Source organism: Xenopus tropicalis, chromosome 5, assembly GCF_000004195.4.
Source record: "Xenopus tropicalis strain Nigerian chromosome 5, UCB_Xtro_10.0, whole genome shotgun sequence".
NCBI classification, from domain to species: domain Eukaryota; kingdom Metazoa; phylum Chordata; class Amphibia; order Anura; family Pipidae; genus Xenopus; species Xenopus tropicalis.
The window spans coordinates 131,733,345-131,745,967 of record NC_030681.2 but is presented as its reverse complement, the minus strand read 5'-3'; the positions used below and the strand labels follow the sequence as shown (position 1 = coordinate 131,745,967).

Genomic DNA, 12,623 nt, shown 5'->3' with positions numbered 1-12,623 from the left:
ATTCCTTCTAGGGGACCTGTCACCCTAAGAAATTATTCCAAATCCTTTTGTATCATGTTGGTACAGCTAAATAAACTTTACTTACACTATAGAAATTATTGCATTTTTTTTTCTTTCAGTCTTGGAATTTACAGTCACAGCCAGCAGGCAGCCGCCATTATGTGTACACTTTTATTAAGGAAAGCTTTGCATCACCCCAAAATCTTATACCATGCCATCCAGGTGATATCTAGAAAGTGCTGAATGAAAAGTTGCCTGAGGCATAGAGGCAGGGCATCAATATATGATTGACGGCTCAGGTTTTTAAATACATTTATAACAGGTATAGATGATTAAATTAAAAAAATAATTTGGGTTTCAAGTATATTTTTTAAAGGATTTTTATTATAAAGCTATTTATGTGTGGGTGACAGGTCCCCTTTCAGTCCCGGAGCAGCTTGGCAGCTGCCTAGTTTTGACCCCGACTGTAGTTTTTTCTTTGTTTAATAAATAGGTTATATGATAAATGACCACTAGGTGTCAATATTATCTCACAATCACATTTGGTTGTAACTAGTTATATGAAAATGGTTTGCTTTTTGATGGAAAGACCTAAATTATTTACCAATAGCCACAGTGTAGAATAAAAATCTGTGGGGAATGGGGCAAAAAGCAAGCAAATAAATGGGAGAAAATTTTACTAACTTGGAAAAGAGAAAAGAGAGCAGTACGAAACCTATGTTATAGTTTGCTGCACCTTAGCTAATTTTTATTATATTTTATGCTCGCAGCTGGGGCAACCATGCCGGCCCCCTGGCTGCACACATGTCTGAACACACGAGCGCTGTGCAGAGGTAGAGGTACAAATGCATGATCATAAAAGGATACTTGCACTTACAAAAATGCTTGTGCCTTCCCTAGGAACCCATTTCTTTGTGATGACACTTCCTTTGTTTTAAATGATGGATTTAAAGGCTATTACCTAGCACTACATCTGGATGCAGGCAGAATGGTCAGAAACACATATATGGTCACCTTCCTAGTGTTCTGTTTGTTTAGGCTGACAGCCACAATTACCAGGACATAAGAAAATAAATAGCCACTCTGCTGGCATGGGGCATCACTAGGATGATTTGTCAAAACAGTGCCCCAGCCTGGCAGATGTGTGGGCATTATGATCCAAGTCGGTCAAACTGACCAAATCTGGGCATGTATGGCTAGCGTAGGACTCAGGTCTAGGGGGCGATAGTGCATTTTTTAAAAATAAAAGTTACCATCACTTTAAGTAAAATTAAACCAAATTATTGGTGTTAATATGGACATTGCTGTAGATAGAGGGCACGTGCATCCTCCTATCTGCCAAATGCCCAGTTTTTCCCACCAGGCTTTAAAAGAACAATTAATTCTCCCTGAAAGCCGATAAGGGAAAAAGCGGAAGGTACACAAACTTTATACATAAAAAGTACAACTCCTATCAGTACTGCTACACACAGACACACAATGTACAAGGCGGAAAGACCTGACCTTGTGTCATGGAAATATCACATACACTTGTAATTACTTACTGTGCTTGTACAGTATATTATGTAAACAGCTATGTTTGAGCAGCTATCTATTAATCTATCTATCTAATCTATCCATCCACCATCAATCTGTATAATAAGAACATTGCCTGCTCAGCTGGGCCCCCTTATACAGTACTTGGTGGTATATTCTGTGCCCTGTGGCTCCTATAAAGCAGACTCAGTATACCCCCAATAAAGCTGTACATACCATGTCTTCCTTGTGTAAAGCTCCTTTAGTCTTTTGTTTGATACATGGTTTCTAGGTGTGTGCAGCGTAACCTGAAACTATGGCCAGCCTACAGAAAATGAGCAGTAAGAACATTTACTTTGGCTTCAGGCTGGAATTCTTTCCTCCATTAATGCCAGGCCCAAACTGGCAATTTGTGGATTCTGGCAAATGCCAGGAGGGCTGCTGTAAGATGCCATAGATGGTCAATATTTATTGGGCTGGGGGGAGTTGTGTACTTTTAGACTTTTTTTTCTACCCCCTGCCCACATCTGATGATGTCACTTCCAGTTTGCAGCAACAGTACTTCTGTTTAATGGTAACCAGTGGGTCGGGCTGCAGATAGGGCAGTTGTGGGTTGTGTCAAAGTGAGTAAAAAGAATGTGAGAAGTGAGAATTGCGGGTCTGGATCGCAGGCTGCGGATCTGGGTCTCAAAAATTGCTTCTGTACAGGACTCTACCAGGGCCTATTTTGAATCCAAGTCCAGACCTGATTAATGCCTATTCTTTCCCAGGGAAACAGTGACAGAGTTGCAACACCTCCTCTCAGCCTTTGACAGGGGCTCCCAAGTCTCTGGGCTCTCCCCTTTGGAGGAACCAGGGGGTTCAGCATAAAGAACAGTACGGCTAATGGCACATGGAGTGTTTTGTCGCCTAATGTTTATATACTTCACTAGATACCTCTTCTAGAAGGTCAGTTATGTTAAGGTTTGGGGTGAACACATATTTGCTATTGTAGATATTCTTGGCACTGTAGCTGAACAGTTGATGCACCAATTATTTACTATACCTGTAACCTTGTGAACAGCTAAAGGGACCCTGAGCAAAGACTAGTGAGATGATAGGAGCAGCTATATATGACATACACCGGTAACACATGTGCACTATTATTGCTTATTACCTTATTCACCTTACTGGCACCATTTGAACCTCACAGACACCTTGGGGCACATTTACTAATCCACGAACGTCCGAAAAGCGTCCGAATGCGTTTTTTTCGTAATGATCGGTATTTTGCGACAATTCCCGAAATTTGTAATGGCAATGAAAAAGCCGCGACAATTCACGAAAGTCACAATGGCTATGAAAAAGTCGCGCTACTTCATGAAATTTGTAATGGCTATGAAAAAGTCGCGAAAATTCGCGCAAGTCGTAACGGCTACGAAAAAGTCGCAAAAAATACGAAAAAGTCGCAAAATGTTCGTTTTCCAATATGAATTTTTCCCATTCGGATTCGTGGATTAGTAAATCAGCCCCCTTGTGTGCACTGATCTCTCTACAGGCAAACAGAGTGGGAACACAGTGGGATAAAGCCCAAAGTCTGGGACCATCCCATATACAAAGCATTGTGGTAATGCCACTACTATCTATGGAGAAATTCAATTGGTGTGTATGTTTCTCATAATACTGATTGGTTGGTCTCTCCCTGAAATAGATGTTAGTTTATGGGTCCTCAGTAGGAACAAGCAAACCTTTGTGCCGGGTACTGTATTGTGGGTAATTGGGATTCGGTGCATGGCTGTGGGACTGCGCCCACCAGAGAAGCTGACGTTGAGGGGCCACTCTCAAACGTTGCTAATTGTTATATGTCTAAACACCCGTATTGAAATCATGTCTTACCTAGGCCTCACCCCCCATGGTGCATTAAAAAAATAATAATATATAATGAAAAGAAATTTACATGTATTTAAATCCACCTCCCTAAAAATGATACCTGTGCATACAAGTGTACAGGGCACTTGTATGCACAGGTATCATTTTTAGGGAGGTGGATTTAAATACATGTAAATTTATGTGCATAACTGCAATAATTACAAAAATTCAGTTCACCTAGAACAGGGCTGTCCAACTGGCGGCTGCTTTGATGGCTTACCTTTGTGTAAGCTTTAAATGGTAGCAGTACTGGCCCCCTGCATGGTTCTCACCTCAGATTCAGGCTGTAAACCCCCTGTATTGTTTAAACATGTAATCCCCTGTACTGTTCACACCTTTTAATCCCTGTATTATTCACCCCCTGCAGTGTTCACACCTCAGGCTGTAATCACCCACATTGTTCCCCTGTTCACACCTCAGACAGACTGTAGGAGCAGTAGGAACCCACAAATAAACCCTGCACATAGAACATATACTGTGGTGGTACTGCAATTAAAAAGTTTTTTAATATATAGTTATTGTGCAGACTGTAGGAGCAGTGCCAGCATTGCGTCACTGTAGGCTGCCTGTGTGTGCCATACTCTGCCTGCCCTATGCTGCCTGTATGTGCCATACACACAGGCAGCATAGGACAGGCAGAGTATGACACACACAGGCAGGGTAGGGAAGGCAGAGTATGGCACACACAGGCAGGGTATGGCACACACAGGCAGGGTAGGGCAGGCAGAGTATAGCACACACAGGCAGGGTAGGGCAGGCAAAGTATGGCACATGCAGGGTATGGCACACACAGGCAGGGTATGGTACAAACATACAAAAAGAAAAAGGGATTGATCAATGCACATTCCCTGGTCCCCTGTTTCATAAGTAAATTGTCTGTTAGTTTCATGCTAGTGCATACAGTATATAGACAAAAAACAGGGGTTTTTGTATGTTTGTAGTTAATTTGGCCAGATCAGTTGCACTTCCATTGTATTTGTATACTTTATTTAGCCTTGGAGTGCTCCCACAACCTCTTTTTGTGTATTTAGGGTATGGTACACACAGGCAGGGTAGGGCAGGCAGAGTATGGCACACACAGGCAGGGTAGGGCAGGCAGAGTGTGGCACACGCAGGGTATGGTACACACAGGCAGGGTATGGCACACACAGGCAGGGTAGGGCAGGCAGAGTATGGCAAACACAGGCAGGGTAGGGCAGGCAGAGTATGGCACACACAGGCAGGGTAGGGCAGGCAGAGTATGGCACACACAGGCAGGGTAGGGCAGGCAGAGTATGGCACACACAGGCAGGGTAGGGCAGGCAGAGTATGGCACACACAGGTAGGGTAGGGCAGGCAGAGTATGGCACACACAGGCAGGGTAGGGCAGGCAGAGTATGGCACACACAGGCAGGGTAGGGAAGGCAGAGTATGGCACACACAGGCAGGGTATGGAAGGCAGAGTATGGCAGGTTTTTGCTGTACTACCACCATTAATATGGCTATGGTCATGCGACAACATGGGTGTGGTTTCAAGTGGGTGTGGTTTTAAAAGGGGAGTGGTCAAAACTAGCTTCCATTATCGGCCCTCCACCACGGAGGCTGGAAAAATTCCGGCCCTCATTACCATAGAAGTTGGACAGCACTGACCTAGAATATCATTTTGTGTTAAGAATTCCTAAATTAAAAACCCATAATGCCTATATATAACCTGCCTAACTACTAGTTGATCCAGAGGAAGGCAAAAAACCCCATCTGAAGCCTCTCTAATTTGCCGCAGAGGGGAAAAAATTCCTTCCTGACTCCAAGATGGCAATCGGACCCGTCCCTGGATCAACTAGTCCTAACAGCTATCTCCCATAACCCTGTTGTGTTTGTGCAGAAGGAGAAAGAAAGGTAAAAACTAAGTAAGCTTTATCAGAAAGGTCTATGTAAATACAGCCATAAGCACTCACAGTAATGCTGCACTGAGTCCTCTATCAAAAGAAACACAGGATTTCTTGTATCTATTTTTGTAAACATAATGTTCCAGTGTCTGACTTCCTCTCTCAGAGACAGCCTTAATTCCCATGGCCAGAGTCTGCACAGTTCTCTCCCCTGTCCCTTCTCCTGCTCCCCCCTCCAACCAATGCTAAGAACTCCCTCCCTCAAAAAATTTGCAGTTTCTGTGACTTTTTCCAGCACTGACTTTTGTAGTTCAGATTTTTAGTAAACGTCAGACATTGGTGGAAATGAGTTTACTCGATTTGTTAAAAAAATATGAGATATGTTAGCGTTTGGGTTAATCTGCCCCTCTGTGTGCAGGACCCGACACACTATGCAAAGTGATGCAATACAACTGCTCAGAGAGGACTAGAGGGATAATAACGAGTTGCTGAATAAACGAACCATTATCAAATGCATACAGTTACCTGCCCAGAAACAGAGTGATACAATAATATGTTGCAGAATATAAAACACTACGCAAAATCATACAATAACAATGGAGAAACAAAAAACCCAGCAGTAACATGCTATGACAAGGACTGTTAAAGCTGGGCATACATGTAACTTTGCTAAACAAACAGATCTTGCCCACCAACATGGGTCACAATAGTCTATGGAAACCTGTTTGGAGGACCGCATTAATGTGCCAATAGGGTCCTCACCTGATGGGATTTACCAACCTGCCCCATCCAAACCTGACCGATTTCCCGCCAGATGTCAATCAGATAGGACTTCCAAGGGCCCCATACAAGGGTTGATAAGCTAAAGGGGCCGAGTCGAGAGCTTTTACCGGCCCATGTATTATAAGTTTTATGTCATGCAGCTAAATTATGTAATATGAGGTCCGACATAGCATAAAAAATACTATACTCTGTATGTTAGCCGCTACTATTATACATAAATCTATCTTCATAAAAGTAAGTTATACTGCAGGGGGAGTTTATATAGTATTGTGTAGACACAAAATTACAATATTGATTGCAACAACAGAATCATTCTTCAATGATATCAACAGAACAGGCCCATCTATGGATTAAAAATTGATTACCGAATTCCATGGGAATAGGGCCTTGTGTGGAATCCATTGCAGGACCCAGCGCAGCAAGGCCACCCCAATACACTGTAGAAAAGGCGTAGTTCAACTTTAAGTTAACTTTTAGTGTATTACAGAGTGTCCTGTTTTTAGCATTTTTTCAACTGGTCTTCAACTATTTTCCTTCTTCTTCTACCTCTTTTTGGCTTTTAATAAGGGTTACTGGCCCTGGGAGTGAAAAAATATTATTGCTTATGTTTTTTCATCTTCTAGTCTCACTCAGACCACTGCCAGGTTGCTATGGTAAATTGGACCCAGCAACCAGATAGCTTCTGAAACACCAAACTGGAGATCTGCTGAATAAAAAGCGAAATAACTAAAGAATCAAAAGAAAAATACTGCAGATTGTCTTAGAACAGTGCTGTCCAACTTCTGCGGTGCCGAGGGCCGGAATTTCTCTAGCATACATGGTGGAGGGCCGCTAATAGAAGCCCGTTTTGACCACTCCCCTTTTTGAAACCACACCCACTTCAAACCACACCTATTTTATCACAATGGTGGTAGCACAGCAAAATCCCAAATGCTTGGTGCTTACTGTGGGGATATCAACCATCATTCATATGTGAAAGAATTATGTCATATTAAGATATACCCTTAAATTCCATATGCCTTCTCCTCCCCTGTGGATAGCAGAGCAACCCCCAGTACATAATTACACACCTTAGGGACCATTTAATGGCTATTTCCAACTGCTAACAAACTTCCACAAACCCCTGCCAGGTTCACCTCCCACAAGCAGCATAGGGCAAGCAGAGTATGGCACACACAGGCAGAACTCTGCCTTTCCTATGCTGTCTGTGTGTGCCATACTCTGCCTGCCCTACCCTGCCTGTGTGTGCCATACTCTGCCTGCTCTACCCTGCATGTGTGTGCCATACTCTGCCTGCCCTACCCTGCCTGTGTGTGCCATACTCTGCCTGCCCTACCCTGCCTGTGTGTGCCATACTCTGCCTGCCCTACCCTGACTGTGTGTGCCATACTCTACCTGCTCTATGCTGCCTGTGTGTGCCATACTCTGCCTGCCCTACCCTTCATGTGTGTGCCATACCCTCCCTGCCCTATGCTGCCTGTGTGTGCCATACTCTACCTGCCCTATGATGGCTGTATGTGCCATACTCTGCTTGCCCTATGCTGGCTGTATGTGCCATGCGCTGCCTGCCCTATGCTCCCTGTGTTAGCCATACTCTGCCTGCCCTACCCTGCCTGTGTGTACCATACTCTCCCTGCCCTATTCTGCCTGTGTGTGCCATACTCTGCCTACCCTATGCTCCCTGTGTGTGCCATACTCTGCCTGCCCTACCCTGCCTGTGTGTACCATACCCTCCCTGCCCTATGCTCCCTGTGTGTGCCATACACACAGGCAGCATAGTCCAGGCAGTACCTACATAGGTACCTACAGTACGGTGTGAAGTGAGGTGTGAAGAAGTGAACAATGGGGGTGATTACAGCCTGAGCCTGAGGTGTGAACATTGCAGGGGGTGAACAATGCAGGTATTAAAAGGTGTGAAAAACACAGGGGATTACATTTTTAAACAATACAGGAGGATTACAGCCTGAATCTGAGGTGAGAACCATGCAGGGGGCCAGTTAATCTCAGTACTGATACCATTTAAAGCTTACACAAAGGTAAGCCATCAAAGCAGCCAGACAGGTGGGGGGCCACACAGAGGGGGGTCGCGGGCCGCCAGTTGGACAGCACTGTCTTAGAATATCACTGTCTATATCAGGGCCTTTCTCACTCACAAGCCACAGTCAAATGTAAAAAACTTGGAGAGCAACACAAGCACCATAAAAGTCCTTGGAGGTGCCAAATAAGGGCTAAGATTGGCTATTAGGCAGCCTCTATGCACACTATCAGCTTACAGGAGGCTTTATTTGGTAGGAAATCTTGTTTTAATTCACCCAAAACTTGCCCCCAAGTCAGGAATTCAAAAATAACTCCCTGGTTTGGGGGCACTGAGAGCAACATCCAAGGGGTTGAGGAGCACATGTTGCCCCCGAGCCACTGGTTGGGGATCCCTGGCCTATAGTATCCAAAAATTTAATTTATAGGTAAACTACCCCTTTTGGGACATACAGTTTACTGAAAGGGCAGGGTGCAGTGAACTATGGGCTGGGAAGTGTGCAATGTGCTGCAAAGAGTATATCATGTAATTCTGTGGTACAGCTGGATGGAAATGACTGCAGGGATATGAGGTACAGTAGCTCCAAGGACATTTTTGGTGCCATGGACTGGACCCCTGGGGATGAGTCAAATAGCAAAGGAAGTTGAGAAATTTTCTTAAGAAACACAGGGGTTTGTCTGTAAAATGTGCAGGCCAAATTTAGTAAATGCAGGAAGGGTGCAAAGTGCAAAACATGGCACCCTGTCTTTGTACTTGGCATCCTGCAAAGTGGTTTGCACTGGAACCAGAATCAGTGCAAGGGGTTAACCTTTTATGAATACAGCAGTTTTGTATAAGGGGCAAGTGGGGAGTGGCACAGGATATCCCTCTGGATGCCCACAAGCTACGGCAGGGGAGTGCCATCGGGCCAAGGTGCAGGAGATCCCACCAGTGCCTTTAGGGCCCATTCAATGAGGAGCGCTCATGGCTTTTGCTGCACTCTGCACTTTGCAGCAGAATAAAGGCCAAGTACTTGTATACAGGTCACGGAATGCTGCGGCTATATCACAGAAGTCTTCTATTTGTTATAATACACAAGTTTCAGTCATGACAGAAATTATGTCACCAAGCACCAATTATGTTATTATTACCATGTATTTATAAAGCGCCAACATATTCCGCAGCGCTGTACAATAAGTGGGTTACATACATTGGACATACAGAGTAACATATAAAGCAACCAATAACCAATACATGAGGTGAAGAGAGCCCTGCCCAAAAGAGCTTACAATCTACAAGGAGAAAGGGTTGAGACACAAGGTGTGGGAATGGGCAAGATCAGAATTAAGCAATGTGAGAGGTGGGGCACAGGGTATTGCTTTTAGCAGCACACTGAGGGTATGTTAGACTAAATGAGGGTAAGCTTCTCTAAATGAATGTGTTTTTAGAGATCTTTTGAAGGCAGAAAGTTTGTGGGAGTGAATTATAACTGATGACATCACCAAGTACCCTTTATAAGGATTTAATTTACAGGACATTCATGGCTTTTGTGTTTTATACTATATATATACATATACATACACACCATTCCTGTACATATTATATTGTAATTAATATAATATTATATATCATAATATAGGCTTCCCAATATTATAATATATTATTTATAATAATATTATTACAATGAAACACACATCCTTTACCAGTACATGTATATATGCTCCTGTTATCTGAGCAGCAATGTAGCCTTGAATCCTACAATTCAGTACTGAATAGGTTAATGTTCCGCTCAGCACAAACCCCAGACCAGTCATGTCCCCGCTGCAGCTCAGTCACAGCTCCTATTACCCCCAGGATAAAATAAGTTGTAGTTGAACAACAGTAGAGAGGGGGGGGGGGGGGGGGTTTCATGCTGCATGACCCTAATATTAATAGATGCCCATTTATTCAACAACACAGTTACGGATACACTGAAACTGTCACTTTTGGCCACTTGTATAGTTAATAACCAACTTCCATTAACCTGTAATAAGTAACTGCTGAGAGTTGCAGTTTACCATATGCAGAGGAAACCATTTGCACAGGGCTGAGTATACAGCCATATATATACTGTACATATATATACCTGGAGCTGTGGCTTTGCAGCCTATGGGGTCTCCCCCCTGCAGAGCTGAACTGGTCCTGCGAATGAATGTATTCCCGGCCGGCTGCTCCTTGCCTCTCTCCTTCCCTGGGGGGTCCCACCTGTATAAGAGCTCTCTGTCCCCCACTCCCGAGTCAGAGCTGTGAGTGACAGTGCTGCCTTATGGAACAGGAAGTGGCTGTACTGTTGGTAACCAGGGAAGCCTGACCCCTGGGAGATGAAGCCCAGCAGGTTCCCTGCCATAGTTACCTCATAACATCACTGCCGCCTTCCCCGGGAGGGGCCCCGCCGCCTCTCACTGTATTGTGCCTGCTAGGGACTCACACCTGTCAGCAGGAGAGGAGGGGGCATGGGCATTAGAGAGGCTACTTATATATTCCCCTCATATGTCACCTAGGGGAAGTGGGAACTTTCGCACTAAGAATACTGTGTCCCCAATAGCAGTGCTGCATGCAAACAAATGGCCTTTCCTACTGGTTACTTAGCATTTAGCATTGATGTTTAGCAGAAAAGGCTTGGGGGATTCTGGGAGATGTAGTTTTCCATCAGCTCAGATTTTGCTTCAAGTGGATCAGGGGGTAACTGGAGGCACAATAGCTCCAGGACAAAGTTTAGACAAGTACAAACACACAGTACAGCGTCCCCTTGGGGCAACCTACAGATTAAAGTTAATGGCAAATTGAGTCGGGGTGGGACAAAACACTTGAAAACACCCCATATTCATCACTGTATAAAAGGTGCACCCCAAAGTCTCTGTGGAAATGCCCCTAACTGTGTGCAGCTCAATCAGCCTCTGCTGCAACAACCCTCTCACTCTTTTCTCAACCTCTTGAGGTTGTTTTTGTATTTTTTTTTAATTCCTCCCTATATCTTTATAGGAGGAATAAATGGAAGAATAGATGCTACCATGTAAATAAAAGAGACTAGGAGAATAAAGAGGTTGGGTGAGGAAAGAAGGAAAAATAGTTTGGAGAGGGGGCCTATGATATAAGGTTTTCTGGTGGGCCCCTGGGGTCCCAGTCCGACACTGGATGTAGACAGTGTTGGGAGCCACATAGGCACGACAAATTCTTTGGGGATGCCAAATAAGCACAATGATTGGCTGTTTGCTAGCCCCATGTGGGGGAGATTCTCCTCGAAACTGTGTCTGTGTGCTTCTAAAACTTGCCCCCAAGCCAGAAATTTAAGAATGGGCGCCCATTTTGCGGCTGCTGGGAGCAACTTCAAAGGGGTTGGTGAGCAACATGTTGCCCCTGAGCCACTGGTTGGGGATCACTGGTATAAACCAATTCCAATTAATTCTCTATTGTTGGTTTTGAGAGTGAACTGAATACATTTTTTTGTGTTTCAGCCTATTCCCCCGACTGTATATAAAAGCAGGAGGGTATTGCTGGGAACATATTGCACCGCTCTAGCCACACCGGGTCTCACACAATAAAGGAAACTGTTCCATTTACAATATGTGACCCAGAATCAACAACAGTGAAATCCAAGCAGCAGCCTTTCTGTGTGCAGCCGCCTGTGTAATAAGCACCCAGTTACCTTCCTCAGTTAATCTATTAATGTTGCTCAGTAACCAGAGCCGGCTGCCTCCCTGCACATTCTCCTTACCTGCCGGCGCCACTCCCACCTGCTGCCAGGTAAAGCCTTTCTTCCCAGACACCTGCAATGCAGCTTTTTATGGACAACCAAGAACGGGCACAATTTTGATAATCAGTATCAATGTATGAGAAAGCAATTAATAAAGAGATGGATGCAAAAGTCAGCTGACCTATGATAAGTATGCAAGGCATTGTGGGAAAGTTTTGCCTGGAGGTTTCTGTTACAGGTATGGGATCCCTTATCCGGAAAACCCATTATCCAGAAAGCTCCATATTATGGAAAAGCCCTCTCTCATAGACTCTATTATAAGCAAATAATTCTTATTTTTAAAAATGATTTCCTTTTTCTCTGTAATTATAAAACAGTACCTTTACTTGATTCTAACTAAGATATAATTAATCCTTATTGGAGACAAAACAAGCCTATTGGGTTTATTCAATATTTAAATGATTTTTAGCAGAGTTATGGAGATTCATATTACAGAAAGATCCCTTATCCGGAAAACCCCAGGTCCCGAGCATTCTGGATAATATGTTCCATACCTGTACAATGTTTCATGAGTCAGAACCAGCAGTGCAGAAAGGGTTAGGCAAATACTACCATCAACTGCAATAAATCCTATTTTACGAAAAGGGCCTCCTTACTGGCCACCCTCCCCAACTGCTTTACTGTACTATCAAAAAGGGCCCCTACTCACTTTTTCCTGGGGCTGAAATGTAGATTTGTGCAGTGGCGTAACTACAGAGGGGGCAGACAGGCAGACACTGCAGCTGCAGGGGGAACAGGGGAAAAG

General features: G+C 44.2%; 1 protein-coding gene across 4 annotated transcripts in view; it reads right to left on the bottom strand.

Moving 5' to 3' along the window:
- Window positions 1-10,610, bottom strand: part of dzip1l (DAZ interacting zinc finger protein 1-like) — a 29,204-nt gene extending 18,594 nt beyond the window's left edge. The window contains exon 1 of one of the 4 annotated variants that reach the window (XM_018093952.1): window positions 10,211-10,610. Coding sequence is in view for 1 of the 4 variants with exons in the window: in XM_012970582.1 (XP_012826036.1) it covers window positions 1,753-1,755 (3 nt within the window). In the remaining 3 variants the exon portion in view is untranslated. 4 annotated transcript variants of the gene reach the window in all.
- Window positions 10,611-12,623: the final 2,013 nt, after the last annotated feature.